The sequence below is a fragment of the Heloderma suspectum genome, chromosome 4 (assembly GCF_057233095.1).
Source record: "Heloderma suspectum isolate Gila_16-S chromosome 4, 16-S_ref, whole genome shotgun sequence".
Taxonomy (NCBI): Eukaryota; Metazoa; Chordata; class Lepidosauria; order Squamata; family Helodermatidae; genus Heloderma; species Heloderma suspectum.
This window is the reverse complement of record NC_139461.1, coordinates 132,188,065-132,202,715: the sequence shown is the minus strand read 5'-3', so window position 1 is coordinate 132,202,715 and position 14,651 is coordinate 132,188,065. Positions and strand designations below refer to the sequence as shown.

The 14,651-nt window shown below is 41.6% G+C and overlaps 1 protein-coding gene across 1 annotated transcript in view; it reads right to left on the bottom strand.

Moving 5' to 3' along the window:
* Positions 1 to 13,167: 13,167 nt before the first annotated feature.
* RETREG1 (reticulophagy regulator 1) overlaps positions 13,168 to 14,651 on the bottom strand; it is a 58,238-nt gene continuing 56,754 nt past the window's right edge. The window contains exon 9 of the mRNA XM_084850565.1: positions 13,168 to 13,986. Coding sequence (XP_084706691.1) covers positions 13,490 to 13,986 — 497 coding nt within the window. The 3' untranslated portion in view covers positions 13,168 to 13,489. The remainder of the gene's footprint in view (positions 13,987 to 14,651) is intronic.

Here is a 14,651-nt window from a genome sequence, read left to right as displayed (position 1 = left end):
CTTCCTGGCATATAGAAGGGGAAGAAATGGAAGCAGTGACAGATTTTACTTTCTTGGGCTCCAAGATCACCGCAGACGGTGACTGTAGCCATGAAATTAAAAGACGCTTGCTCCTGGGGAGGAAAGCTATGGCAAACCTAGACAGCATAGTAAGAAGCAGAGACATCACCTTTCGACAAAGGTCCGTCTAATCAAAGCTATGCTTTTCCCAGTAGTAATGTATGGCTGTGAGAGCTGGACTATAAGGAAGGCTGAGCGCCGAAGAATTGATGCTTTTGAACTGTGGTGCTGGAGAAGACTCTTACGAGTCCCCTGGACTGCAAGGAGGTCAAATCAGTCCATACTAAAGGAAATCAACCCTGAGTGCTCATTGGAAGGACAGATACTGAAGCTGAAATATTTTGGCCACCTAATGCGAAGAGAAAACTCCCTGGAAAAGACCCTGATGCTGGGAAAGACTGAAGGCAAAAGGAGAAGGGAATGGCAGAGAATGAGATGGCTAGATAGCATCACCGATGCAATGAATATGAACTTGAGCAACCACTCCGGGAGAGAGCGCAGGACAGGAAGGCCTGGCATGCTATGGTCCATGGGGTCACGAAGAGTCGGACACGACTGAACAACAACAACAACCTTTTATATTAGTAGCATAATTCCTGTCATTATGACAGTCAAGGAGTGCCTAGAATGTGGACCTCTATACTGCAGGGACACCGCCTCCACCCCCCAGGAGGTTCAATTCATCTGAGTCACCGCTTCTCTGAATAACCCTCTTTCTCCCAGGTGCTATTTCTAATTATGTTACCTGAGCACTGCCTTCTCACCAAGGTATTTTGGGGGTGCAATAATACTAATATTGGTCAACATTAATCAAATAAAAGAGGAAGTCCTCCTGCCCCTGTAACATCTCCCTTGTACCTAGTGCAAAGGAGATTTTTGCATGTGTTGTTGAAACAGATTGAAGGAGGTAATGTGGCTCAATCCCCAGCATCCATTTCTATGTGATTGGAGAACAAGCAGCTCAGGAAGTCCTTCTGTCACTGAGACAGGTAAGAAACCATTCCATTGCTGCCTCCAGTAGAAGCAAAGACTGTTGGAGGAGTTGTTAGATATACTACTACAGTAAAAGTGTCCGTTGTTTAACTTTCATAATTTGCAAAGAATGGTCAAATTAGAGATGGGACTTTTGGTAGCCCACAAGTTCACACAATGGACTTCCATCTCAAGGGTCAGTAAATTTGTAATTCTGTAATTCCATCTTTAAACCATGTGTGATCTATTAAGTCAGTCTCTACTTACTGTAATGAACAACGTATGTCATCAAGAACTGCCTTTGTAGACAGTTCGGAAGTGTCAGCTAGTGCAAAGTGTGGTAGTAGCCCCTACCTTTTGACAGGTATGGACTGATATTCACATATATTACCGGTTTTGAGACAACTGCGCTGACTTCCAATTTGTTCTTGGCCCCTATGCAAGGTGCTGCTTCATCAAACCACATGGGTCCCAATGATCTCAGGGAAAATCTTTCCCGTACAAACCTTCCCGGCTCTTGAAATCTGTTGAAGCCCTGCTCTGGGATTCCATTTTATAGGGAGTGTAGGTTAGCCTCTGGTAGGTTCTAGGCTGTTTTAGTGGCAGCATGTTACGGTTTTTTATTTGTAATTCCTTAATCTCTGCATCTATTAGTCTGAAATTGGGCAGGCTTCACCTCTTCAACAGGGGCTACTATGTCTCCATATTTCAAGAATTCTGACCCCACCTCCAATTATGTGTTCAGTCGCTCAGTCGTGTCCGACTCTTCGTGACCCCATGGACCATAGCACGCCAGGCCTTCCTGTCCTGCGCTCTCTCCTGGAGTGGTTGCTCAAGTTCATATTCATTGCATCGGTGATGCTATCTAGCCATCTCATTCTCTGCCATTCCCTTCTCCTTTTGCCTTCAGTCTTTCCCAGCATCAGGGTCTTTTCCAGGGAGTTTTCTCTTCGCATTAGGTGGCCAAAATATTTCAGCTTCAGTATCTGTCCTTCCAATGAGCACTCAGGGTTGATTTCCTTTAGTATGGACTGATTTGACCTCCTTGCAGTCCAGGGGACTCGTAAGAGTCTTCTCCAGCACCACAGTTCAAAAGCATCAATTCTTCGGCGCTCAGCCTTCCTTATAGTCCAGCTCTCACAGCCATACATTACTACTGGGAAAAGCATAGCTTTGATTAGACGGACCTTTGTCGAAAGGTGATGTCTCTGCTTCTTACTATGCTGTCTAGGTTTGCCATAGCTTTCCTCCCCAGGAGCAAGCGTCTTTTAATTTCATGGCTACAGTCACCGTCTGCGGTGATCTTGGAGCCCAAGAAAGTAAAATCTGTCACTGCTTCCATTTCTTCCCCTTCTATATGCCAGGAAGTGATGGGGCCAGATGCCATGATCTTAGTTTTTTTAATGTTGAGTTTCAAACCAGCTTTTGCACTCTCCTCTTTCACCCTCAACAAGAGGCTCTTGAGATCCTCTTCGCTTTCTGCCATTAGGGTGGTATCGTCTGCATATCGGAGGTTGTTGATAATTCTCCCAGCAATCTTAATTCCAACCTCTGATTCATCCAACCCGGCATTTCTCATGATGTACTCTGCATATAAGTTAAATAAGCAGGGTGACAATATGCAGCCTTGTCGTACTCCTTTCCCAATTTGGAACCACTCGGTTGTTCCATGTCTGGTTCTTACTGTTGCTTCTTGACCCTCGTACAGGTTTCTCAGGAGACAGGTAAGGTGGTCTGGTACTCCCATCACTTTAAGAATTTGCCACAGTTTGTTGTGATCCACACAATCAAAGGCTTTAGCATAGTCAATGAAGCAGAAATAGACGTTTTTCTGGAATTCTCTTGCTTTCTCCATGATGCAGCGAATGTTGGCGATTTGATCTCTAGTTCCTCTGCCTCTTCGAAACCCAGCTTGTACTTCCGGTAGTTCTCGGTTCGCATACTGCTGAAGCCTAGCTTGTAGGATTTTGAGCATCACCTTGCTGGCATGTGAAATGAGCGCAATTGTGCGGTAGTTTGAACACTCTTTGGCGTTGCCCTTCTTTGGAATTGGAATGTAAACTGACCTTTTCCAGTCTTGTGGCCACTGTTGAGTGTTCCAGATTTGTTGGCATATTGAATGCAGCACTTTAACAGCATCATCTTTTAGGATTTTAAATAGCTCGGCTGGAATACTGTCATCTCCGCTAGCTTTGTTGTTACTAATGCTTCCTAAGGCCCACTTGACTTCACTCTCTAGGATGTCCGGCTCAAGTTCAGTGACCGCACTATCATGGCTATCAGGGACATTCAGATCTTTCCTGTATAGTTCTTCTGTGTATTCTTGCCACCTCTTCTTAATCTCATCTGCTTCTGTTAGGTCCCTGCCTTCTTTGTCCTTTATCATGCCCGTCTTTGCACAAAATGTTCCCTTGAGATCTCCAATTTTCTTGAAGAGATCTCTAGTCTTTCCCATTCTGTTGTTTTCCTCGATTTCTTTGCATTGTTCATTTAAGAAGGCCTTCTTGTCTCTCCTTGCTATTCTCTGGAACTCTGCATTCAGTTGGATATATCTTCCCCTTTCTCCCTTGCTTTTCGCTTCCCTTCTTTCCTCAGCTACTTGTAAAGCCTCATCAGACAGCCACTTGGCTTTCTTGCGTTTCTTTTTCTTTGGGATGGATTGAGTTGCTGCCTCCTGAACAATGTTACGGACCTCCGTCCATAGTTCCTCAGGCACTCTGTCTATCAGGTCTAATCCCTGAAATCTATTCCTCACCTCCACTGTATATTCATCAGGGATATGATTTAGGTCATACCTGAACGGTTTAGTGGTTTTCCCTACGTTCTTCAATTTAAGCTGAAATTTTGCAAGAAGCAGCTCATGATCTGAGCCACAGTCAGCTCCAGGTCTTGTTTTTCCTGATCATATAGAGCTTCTCCATCTTTGGCTGCAAAGGACATAATCAATCTGATTTCGATATTGACCATCTGGTGATGTCCATGTGTAGAGTCGCCTCTTGTGCTGTTGGAAAAGAGTGTTTGCTATGATCAGCATGTTCTCTTGGCAAAACTCTATTAGCTTTTGTCCTGCTTCATTTTGTACACCAAGGCCATGCCTGCCTGTTATCCCGGTGATTTCTTGACTTCCTACTTTAGCATTCCAATCCCCTATGATGAAGAGGACATCTTTTTTTGGTGTTCGTTCTAGAAGGTGTTGTAGGTCTTCACAGAACCGATCAACCTCAGCTTCTTCGGCCTCAGTGGTTGGGACATAGACTTGAATTACTGTGATGTTGAATGGTTTGCCTTGGATTCGTACTTAGATCATTGTATCATTTTTAAGACTGTACCCCAGTACTGCTTTTCCCACCCTTTTGTTGACTATGAGTGCTACTCCATTTCTTCGAAGGGATTCTTGCCCACAATAGTAGATATGATGGTCACCTGAATTAAATTCGCCCATGCCTGTCCATTTTAGTTCGCTGATTCCCAAGATGTCGACATTCAATCTTGCCATCTCATGTTTGACCACCTCCAGCTTACCTTGATTCATTGATCTGACATTCCAGGTCCCTAAACAATATTGTTCTTTACAGCATCGGATTTTCTTTTCACCACCAGACACATCCACAGCTGAGTGTCCTTTCGGGTTTGGCCCAGCCACTTCACTCTTTCTGGCGATACTTGGAAATACCCTCTGCTCTTCCCCAGTAGCATATTGGACACCTTCCGACCTGAGGGGCTCATCTTCCGGCATCATATCTTTTAGCCTTGTTATACGTTCCATGGGGTTTTCTTGGCAAGAATACTGGAGTGGGTTGCCATTTCCTTCTCCAGTGGACCACATTTTGTCAGAACTCTCTGCCATGACCTGTCCGTCTTGGGTGGCCCTGTACGGCATAGCTTATGGCTTCACTGAGTTACTCAAGCCCCTTCGCCACAACAAGGCAGTGATCCATGAAGGGGACCTCCAATACAGCCGCCTACCATTCTGCGCCACACGAGGCTCTTTACCTCCAATTGTAGTCAATGGGAAATTCATCCAAGGTGTCAGCAGATGAGGCTCTGCCTCAGTTCTGAACCAAAACATGATGTCAGTTCAAGCCTTGGAGCTGTGGAAACCTGGTCTCCGAGCCAACTAAGTGAGTTCTGAGGCATTTTTTTCACTGTCCTACCAGATAATATACTGAAGGTAGCTGTGAGTCTGTGCAATCCTAAGGAGGAAGGTGTTCCCTGTCATGGCTCTAGGCTATCTTGTTCTCAAAATCCTGACATGTATACAAATAAAGTTATCTAATCCTGCAATTGAGATTGAAGATATATCTGATGAGGAGTGTTGTTGAATACGATGTATTGTGATTTTGACACAGAGAAATCAAAACAGATTTTCTTTTAGAAAATATTTACTCAAATGTATGCTATCATGTAAAATGTAAACAGTTATATACATTGCAAGGATAGTATTTCCCTGGATAATTTATCCTCCCTGAAAAAGTATTGATACCCATCCAGTCAGAACATTGGACATGTTAATTTTGTTTTCATTATTTTCTTTAAGAGTACCAAATAAGGAAGATTTCCCATGAAAAAACATGCTGCTGTTTTTGTTCTTAAGGGAGCAGTCCTATGGCCACTAGACACTGTCTAGAGGGCCATGGGATATGCTCTTTTCTGGGAACTGACCTTGGAGCTCGCACTCTGAGGTCAGTTCCTGGAAATCTGACCTACCCCTTTGTCCACGCTGCCTCAGAGGCAGCACAGAGAAGCCCCCTCCTCCGCCCTCGGAAGAGGAGCGTGGAGCAACTGAAAAGGGGCGTTCCGGGGTGGGGAGAGCAGAGCTGCACATACAACACATCCAATGTGTTGTACTGCAGCTTCCTCTCCCCATCGTGCCAACCCTGCCACCGCTAGTCAGCCGAAAACGGCTGTCTAGCAAAAAAGAGCAAGGCAGGAGAGGTGCAGAGGGAATGATCCCCCCGTGCCTCTCCTGCCTTGCTTTGGATTGGCAGTCGCCTCCAAGGTTGGAGGGGGCCACCTATCTAGTTAGGATTGCGCCCTAAGAAAAGTATTCTGATGTCCATGCATTGACTCTTCAACTACTTCACATGGAATGAAAATGGAGCTCATATACTGCAATAGGTATGAATGTTGCTGCTGGAAGAAAAGGAGGGTGGATTATGTTTTGCCTTAGCGATTATATCCTATTAATGCACGGCTGGCCTTAGGGATGGGTGAGCTGGACAGTCGCCTGGGGCGGTGAGCTGAGGGGGGCACCAAGCTGAGCTCAGTGCTAAGGGATTTCAGAGCATGTTGATGTTCTGCATAACACTGAAGAATTGCATGTCTAGTTTCTACACATCTTCCAGAGAAGATGCCCACCAGAAGACAGGTCAGCTAGGCTTATGATTGGCCCATGCCAAATAGCCCTGCAAAGCTGACCATGGCAGGGTGGGGTGGGGCACCAAAGGCACTCATTGCCCAGGGAGTTATCTATCCTAGGGCTGGTCCTGCATTAGTGTATTGTCTGTTGCATAGATTCTGATGGTGGGCTAAATGGAGACATTTTGGTGTACAATGTGCAGTTGAAAGCCCAGTTCTTGGGGCTCTAGGAGCCATTTTTTACTTATAGTAAATATAAGGTTTATTCCACATGTTATACACATTTCACACTTTCTGCATCTGTTCCATAATGCTCTCACAAACTACTTTCATACATTGCAGATCTCTTCCAGCCCTCTAGGCAAAAAAAGGTGAAAGCTATAGCCCCAAACTCTTACACCAGCTGGGTACAGCTTTAGGCTCGTTCCTGTAAATGTGTACTACCAAAAAACCTGCAGGAAATCTTGCAGAAAGCTTTTAAGCTTAGTTCTTGGGCTTATTGCCTACCCCCCAAATGCAGTGATTATGTATTCCCAGGAGGTTGCCACAAAATTCATTTTCTTGGCACTTTTTTCCAGTTTGCCTCATGGCCTATATTTTGTTTTGTTATTGTTTTAAATGTAATTTTCTGATATGTCACATTGCAAACTACTGTGATTGTGTGTGTGTGTGTGTGTGTGTGTGTGTGTGTATCACCTCATAGGGTTGTTGTTGTGAGGATAAAATGGAGAGGAGGAGGATAATGTAAGCTGCCTTGGGTTCCTTGGAAGAGGAAAAAAGGCAGGGTATAAATGCAATCAATCAATCAATACACACACACACACACAGTGTGTGTGTGTGTGTGTGTGTGTGTATACACACGCACACACGAACAGAGGTACAGAAATTATTTTAAATTAATAAAATAATAAGTTAAGGACATGTGGCCTGATATTTCCTTCCCACCCATTTATCTATACTATAAATAAAATGAAAGTTTACATAAGTAGCCACCAGATGCCACTCGCTACCTTATAAATGCAGCTTAAATTTTTAGTGAACACTTAAAAAGTCAATTTTTGTATACCCCACATACTTACTTCTGATTCTCTAAAGCATAAAGACACATTTTCTTACTATAGCCAAGGACACATATTTTAGGACTCCTTGTTTTTTTTCTTTAAATTGAATTTCCTAAATCAGGGATGGGCAGACTTCAAGGTTGTTGGATGTACTTTGTTTTTTTTACCAGAACCCCATGTTCTACACAACCAGAGCCAGGCACAAAAGACATGCACTTAGAAGTAAAGAATAGGTTTCCTCTGAGCTCATTTGGCACTTAGGAATTTGTTTTCAGTGCCAGAATTGAATTGAGCTCACGATCCTTTTAAGCATCCATACCTGGTTACCTCAAACTTTCTTCAGTTCAACAGCCTAATTTTGGTGGAAAAAGTAATTTTGTTGTTCCTATTGTTAAGCAAGTGTAAGTCAAACCTCTTGCTGATCTACCGCAAATCACCCAGAGATCTACCAGTAGATCTACCTTCTGTCCACTCCTTCCCTTAATCTCCAAGTTGCATGCTCCATTCTATACTCCAGAAAGGAATGCAGATTGAAGCCAAAATTGTTTATCTGGCAAACCTCTGAAATTATCAGGTAGGATAATTTAAGATTAAATCTTTTATTTAAATATGACCCTCCAGACCATTACAGTGGTTCATATAGATTAGAAAAACAAAATAAAGTTGACAATGAATTTACTATTAACATATATACAACTATCACAAAAAGAAAAACACAGACATTAAATGGTTCAAACCACTTTTATAATAATAATAATAATAATAATAATAATAATTTCCATGTTTATAAAACAGTAATCATGCTAGGTAAAGTGCTGCAAAATACTTAAAATGATTTAAGACTTTTGTAAAAAAAATTCCAGTTTCTGGTTATCTGGATAGATAGTACTTAAAGAGCTGCACTGCTTTTCTAATAAAAGCAAATTTGTAAAGAGATACCTGTAAGTGTGTATGGCTAAACGGTCATGAAAATAAAACCGCACACAAAATAAAAATTAAGTTCTATTGTTTATTTTCATACTATCCTAATTATAATCTACCTCCAGTGTTATAATTTTTTGATTGTATGTGTGTTCCAAGGTTTCTATATAAAAGTTGATATTTGATTTGTGTAATTAATGAATTTAAATATTCCAACCGAAGCAAAGCACATGCCTAACTCTTCCATTGAGTTCAATGGACAAACAGTGTTTTCACATACTCTTTTTATTTCATGGTTCTGCCAAACATGACAGTTAAGCCCCACCTTACAACAATGCAACACCCATTTAGATTGAATGGGGACCCAAATGAAGTATTCTACCTATTCAGTATCTATTAAGATCGTCCTCAACATCTCTGAAAGTAGACTTTCCATTGAAGAAATGTTGATCTGTAATACACTTTAAATTTTACATTCTTCATACATATGCTGCTGCTTTTTTCACTGTTTGGGAGGTTTGGAGTGGGGGAAAGAAGATACCTAATTCTGCATACACATCGGCCTCAAATATATGTTGGTCAAATTTATAGCACATCCTAGCCAAAGGGCTCTGAGTGGATAGTACTGGAGAGGTTAGAAGGAATGCCAATAGTTTGATGTTAACTTTTGTCTGCAGTATTGACATGACTAAGCATTAGAATTATTAGCAAGGGTTACAAGTACTGTGATGCCAAAGAGCACTTCTATGACCAAATATATTTACATAAGATTGCCCCCCACACAACCTCAACTTTAATATTGGTGATATGCCACCAGAGGTCCACTGCTTGTGTAAGCCATGTTTTCAGTGCTACTTGCAAGTGGTTATATAATAATCAAACACTAGCTCCAAACCAGTACTATCACATTACTTCAAAAAGTGTATTTGGTAAGGTATGGTGGAATATTGCATGTCTCTGTACTTCCATTGAAATTGATATGCAGAAAGGTTTGTAGGAGAGAGAAATATGTTAAATAGGTAAGAAGCTAGGAGGGATATCCATTCACTGACATTCGCAGCCTTTCACTTGTTAGAAATCCCAGTCTATGACGCTGTTTCTTAAAGCAGGCACTACAAGCTAAGCATTTACACCCCATTCTACCAATGTTGATTTCCAAACAACTCCCACTGATTGAAATGGAATTTACTTTCAAATATGTATGCTTAGGATTTCAGTCTCCTGTTCACTCAGAAGGAAGTTTCACTGCATGCAAAGATACTTCCTAACAAGTATGCTTAGGAGTTCAGCCTTAATCTTTTATCACCTGCTGTGACGGGCTCTGGTGTAGTTCTTACATTACAATTTTGAGTTGCAAGAAGACTCTTGGAAAGCTGTCAGTTTATAAAAGCAATTGCTATAGTGAAGATAGTGCAGGAGGTCCTTATACTGATGTATTTCTCATGAGTAAACACGTTCTAAACATTTCCCCTCCAGTGACTCAAGAGCAACAGGGAATGTACTTTGAAAAGTACCTATGTGGTGGATTTTAGTGGTGGAAACTCCTTGCATGCCACAGGTACCCCTAACTCTATTGTGTTAGATCTGGCCATGATCAATTTCTTATATGGTAATATAATTCTCAACCTGTATTTGCAGAGAGATAGGTTATTTGTGGAACTAATGTCTTGAAACTCCAGTCATTTATGGATCAGTCTTCATTGTGTAAAGCAAATAAGTATTTCAGGGTGCAATCCTATGCATGTTTAGACAGAAAAAGTCCTACAACTCCTAGCATTTCCCAGCCAGCCAGACTTTTTCTGTCTAAACATGCACAGGATTGCAACCTTACTTAGAATGTTCTTGACTTAAGGAAACAATGGCTACTTCTAATCTCTTGTTTGTTCTTTGGAGTGAAGCAAGCTAATATGATGAATTGCACCAGCAGGACTGAAAACCTTTCTTTTTCCTTAGTAATGATAGACACCTAGAAATCTGAAATATTTAGTCAGCCCTGTACTGGGCTGGTACTTGAACACTGGATGCTGGCTCCAAAGAATCTGATTTTTTTTTTCATGTTCTCACTATGGTTACCTTTAGAGGGAAGACTATTAAAATACTAAATAAGCAGGAATCAATACCTATGTTTTATATACTCTATGTCAATAAATGCAGCCAGAATCCAAAGAGCTACACAAAGCATCCTGCTTTCTGACAGAGGCTTTGGGCTTGCACCTCTCAAATAGCGACCTGCTGTGCCGCATGGCAAACCACTTTTGAAATGGAAGGGCCTTTTAAAAGCTGTTGGAAGAGAGTCTGCTGTTCAAAGGTGGTGGTGGTGGTGTGGTAGTGGGACGCTAGTGGACATGGCCAACTCCTTGGGTGTGTGGTATGTAGTTCTTTAGATCCCAGCCTGTATGTTTAGAATTTTTAAAAGGCAAAGTGAGATCCTAAGGCTCCAATCCAACTCATGTTTTTTCCTGTGTAAAATACTGGAGGGTGGAGAAGGTGGGAAATCAGTGCAGCTACACAACTATTTTCAGGACTGGGGCTTTATTTTATAATATTAGGATTATACTTTTTTATCATGAAACCAGAAAGAGAATTGTTTACAAGAAGTCTCAAGCAGGCCTTCCAGCTGCTTTCAGTGATGAATAGAACTTCATTCCCTAGAAGAATACCACTGTATCTGATATTTGGAAATCCCTGAAACATTTCTTTAAACAAAACGATAAAGTGCACACAGTTACAATTTACAACACAACTGGTATGAGCTGGGAAGATGCTGTACCAGTTTACTCACAGATCTTCTCCTAACACCTTCCTGCTCTCCCTTCAAGTAGCCTCAACTCTTTTAACAGTGCAATCCGGTCCTTTCTTGGAAGCAAATCCCACTGAATTCGGTGATATTTACCCCCAAGAAAGTGTGTTTAGGATTACAGCCGTATCCATATAATGGACAAGGTTGCATTATCTGTACCTTCATGAAAAGGAAGCACATGCTTACTAATGGGTATGAGCTTTTCCTTAGTGTACTGCCATTTAAGAAGCAAGAGTTGCACTCTGTAAGGTGGAAGTATTTTCCCCTAATCCTTTCTTTGTTCATCAATAACTTCTTCAATGATGGAACTGCCCCAATAATATCAAAGCTAAACTACATTAAAAACCTGAGAAAACTAGTACAATATTTGTGGGGGCATATTTGACTAGAAATAACTGTCAGAATCTTGTATTAAGCATTGGTTTTGCTGAAACAGGCTGCAGTCCTAAACACCCTTACTAGAGAATAAGCCCTACTGAACGCAGCATGACTTACTTCAAAGTAAACATGCTTAGGAGAATGCTGATGTCTCCTATCTTTTGCAGGGTCTGAATGCACTTTCACCCATGTGACTCTAGGCTAAAGAAGGAAGGCACCAGCTTGACCAACAGAAAACATGGTGGATATGCATTACATCGACACAAGCACAATCAATAATAAGCAAGTGTCCATCTGAGTCTGGAGTATTTTGTAAATCCCCAGATCCTTTTTGCGCTCTGGATGGTTGCAGACAACTATTTTACCACACTTCAGCATCTGACGTGTGGTAACATTATCATCCTGCCAAGTCGTATGGAGACGGTTGACCAAGCTACTTTGGAGTGAGAGCTGACACTGGGTAGTTTGGTCTTCTCTGTATGGGGTCTCATTAAATACCTTGGATGGGGAAGGAGGGATGAGGAGAATTGACACTGAGCTTCTAGAATAAGGTTTTTCAAAAGTTAGTATATTGTGCTGCGGTATTCACTATACATGTTGCCTAATGAGCATGGCAGCTATGCCCGAAGAGGAGAACCACCCTATAAACTGGGGCTGTCCTTTTGAAGGGTCACAAAATAGCCATTTCTGCTTGTTAGAATGCCAGTTAAAATCTGCAACAGTTTGAGATTAGTCCAAACAGCGGATATGGTCCCTCATTCTGCTGGCTTTTTATACCATATTATTAAAACTCGTGGTATTTCTTCCATTAAGCTTTGGTTTGCCTTGATAAGGCACTGCCTGTTTCCATCAATTTTAAAGGTAAACCAAAACCACAAAGCTTAGAAGAAAAGTTACATTAAAGATGACCCAAAGTCAGCCACAGAATATACAAGGTGTTAAAATTAGGAGTGTTTTATGGCAATGTCTTCTACTTATATGCCAGGTATATTCTGCATCTTTTCTGCAGTTGTAGTTCTGGCAGAACTGAATGAAGCAAGTCTGATTTTAGATACAATCAAATGCTTATGTTCTAGGATGAAAGAACACAACATTGATGGAACTGGAGGTAAAGAGACTGTCAATTCAATTTAGTGAATTTTTCCTTATTCTCACCCACCCACCCACCCCAAAATCCAACCCCACACTGCATATATACATGCTACATGTAGATGGCATATATAGTCTCAAACATGTTTTTGTCTTGCTCTGTGGGCCTAAGTACAAGGTTCCAGATGGTATGCGGAAGCATGAAATCATGCCATTTTGTCAGGATCCAAGGCCTATACGAATGGGCATAACTGAGAATGCATTCCCCTGCCTATCCATAAGGATATCTGAGACCTCAGAAAGGCAACACAAATGATGACAATCCATTCTGAAGATGTCTGGATTCATACATTAGAGATATTTGCAAAAGGGTCCAGACACTTGTTTACTCTGGAGGCTGAGATGTTCTGCTACATAGTAGGCAACTAGGACATGATGGCTTCTTGATTCCTCTTGATATTTTCTCTCCCTGAAGCACTGCTGCCTAAATGCTTGAAAAGTAAGAGTAAACAGGCTGGAGGTGAAGAGGATTTGGTTACAGCCAAAAGGAGAGCAAAATTTGGCAATTTTAATATACCTCTATATTTAAAATTCTTGCCTCTTAAATTCCTTTGAGACAAAATAATGGGATAGGTTTTTCATTTCTATGGCATCACTATCAGAAACAAAACTACCAGCATCAACTGATCTATAACAAGTTAGTTCATTCTGCATAAAGGACATTACAGCACATCTAAAATAGCAGATAAAGCTTACAGCTCATCATTTTCTTTTTTTCCTTTTCTTTTTTGCATTTAACGTTGTCTATATTTTGTTTTTGCTATATGATTAAGTAGCTCCAGTTTCCACATTAATGGCCCCCAAGCAAGTTTGAGAGGAAGCCTGAGGACTTCTTCTTATCTTGTGGTTCTGCCTCTTGGCCTTTGGTACGCTCCAGTTCACTTTCCATCTGCTCAAGCTCCGACTGGTCAAGCAGTTCAAAATCATCTCCTTCCTCTGTGTCTGTCTCTTCGCATAAATTTGGGTCTGCTTGGATGGACTGCAACTGGTCTCTGACAGCTGCTGACACCACAGATGTAACAACATCACCGGCAATGGCTCTCACTAAGTTGAAGGCCTGGTTGTTGATCAAAGGCAAGGAGAGGCCTGCTGCAGAGTGCCCCTCCTTAGCCAACTTGGTACCCTGGTCTGATGCGGGAAGAAGATGGTCCTTCTTTCTGTCTTCCTGGACAGGCAGGCCAATGCTTGAATCATCCTCATCATTTGTTCCTGCACCATTTTCTACAGATGGAAATTCTGCAAGATCTCTCGCAAAAGCTTCCTCGTGATCACTTGGGCGATCGAACTCTATTACATGATTAACAGAAAAAGCTGTTATAGATGAGAAACCGCTATAACTACCACCTCCAACTTTGTTTCTGTGACATGATGCTGCACCATTTCCTAGATAAATATTTGAATAAATAAAAGCCATGCTCTGTTCCAGCAATACTCAAAAACCCAAATGTCAGTCTATAAGTCAAATTAGAATGACTGAATAAAAAGTGAAAATGGTTAAGCATTTTAACTGGTAGGATATGACATCCACCTGTCGTAAAGCAGGTTATACCAGCTGTGTCATGACTATTACATGAAAGAAAGGAAGAAGGAGGGAAGACTGGCAGAAAGACTGTGTCCTAGAGAGGTAATTTAAAAAAAAAATAGAGCCTGATTCCATGTTGCAGGTTGATGTAAAAGGTGGCTTCTATATCTGGAAAGGTTTATGGTCATGAGTTTAATATACACATGTTAAAATGCTACAAGTTAAAAAGAAACTGAATGAAATGGAATTAAGTATTTATTTTATTCCTGATGAGCTTCCTGACGGTCTCCCATCCAGGTTTCTAATCAGGTCTGCACCTGCTTAGCTTCAGTGATTCTGCAGCATCAGGTGCTCCCAAACAACTGGCAGCACCCCCTTCCCTCCCTCTGCATTCTATTTTCATACATGTGAGAAACTGAAAAGTGATTGC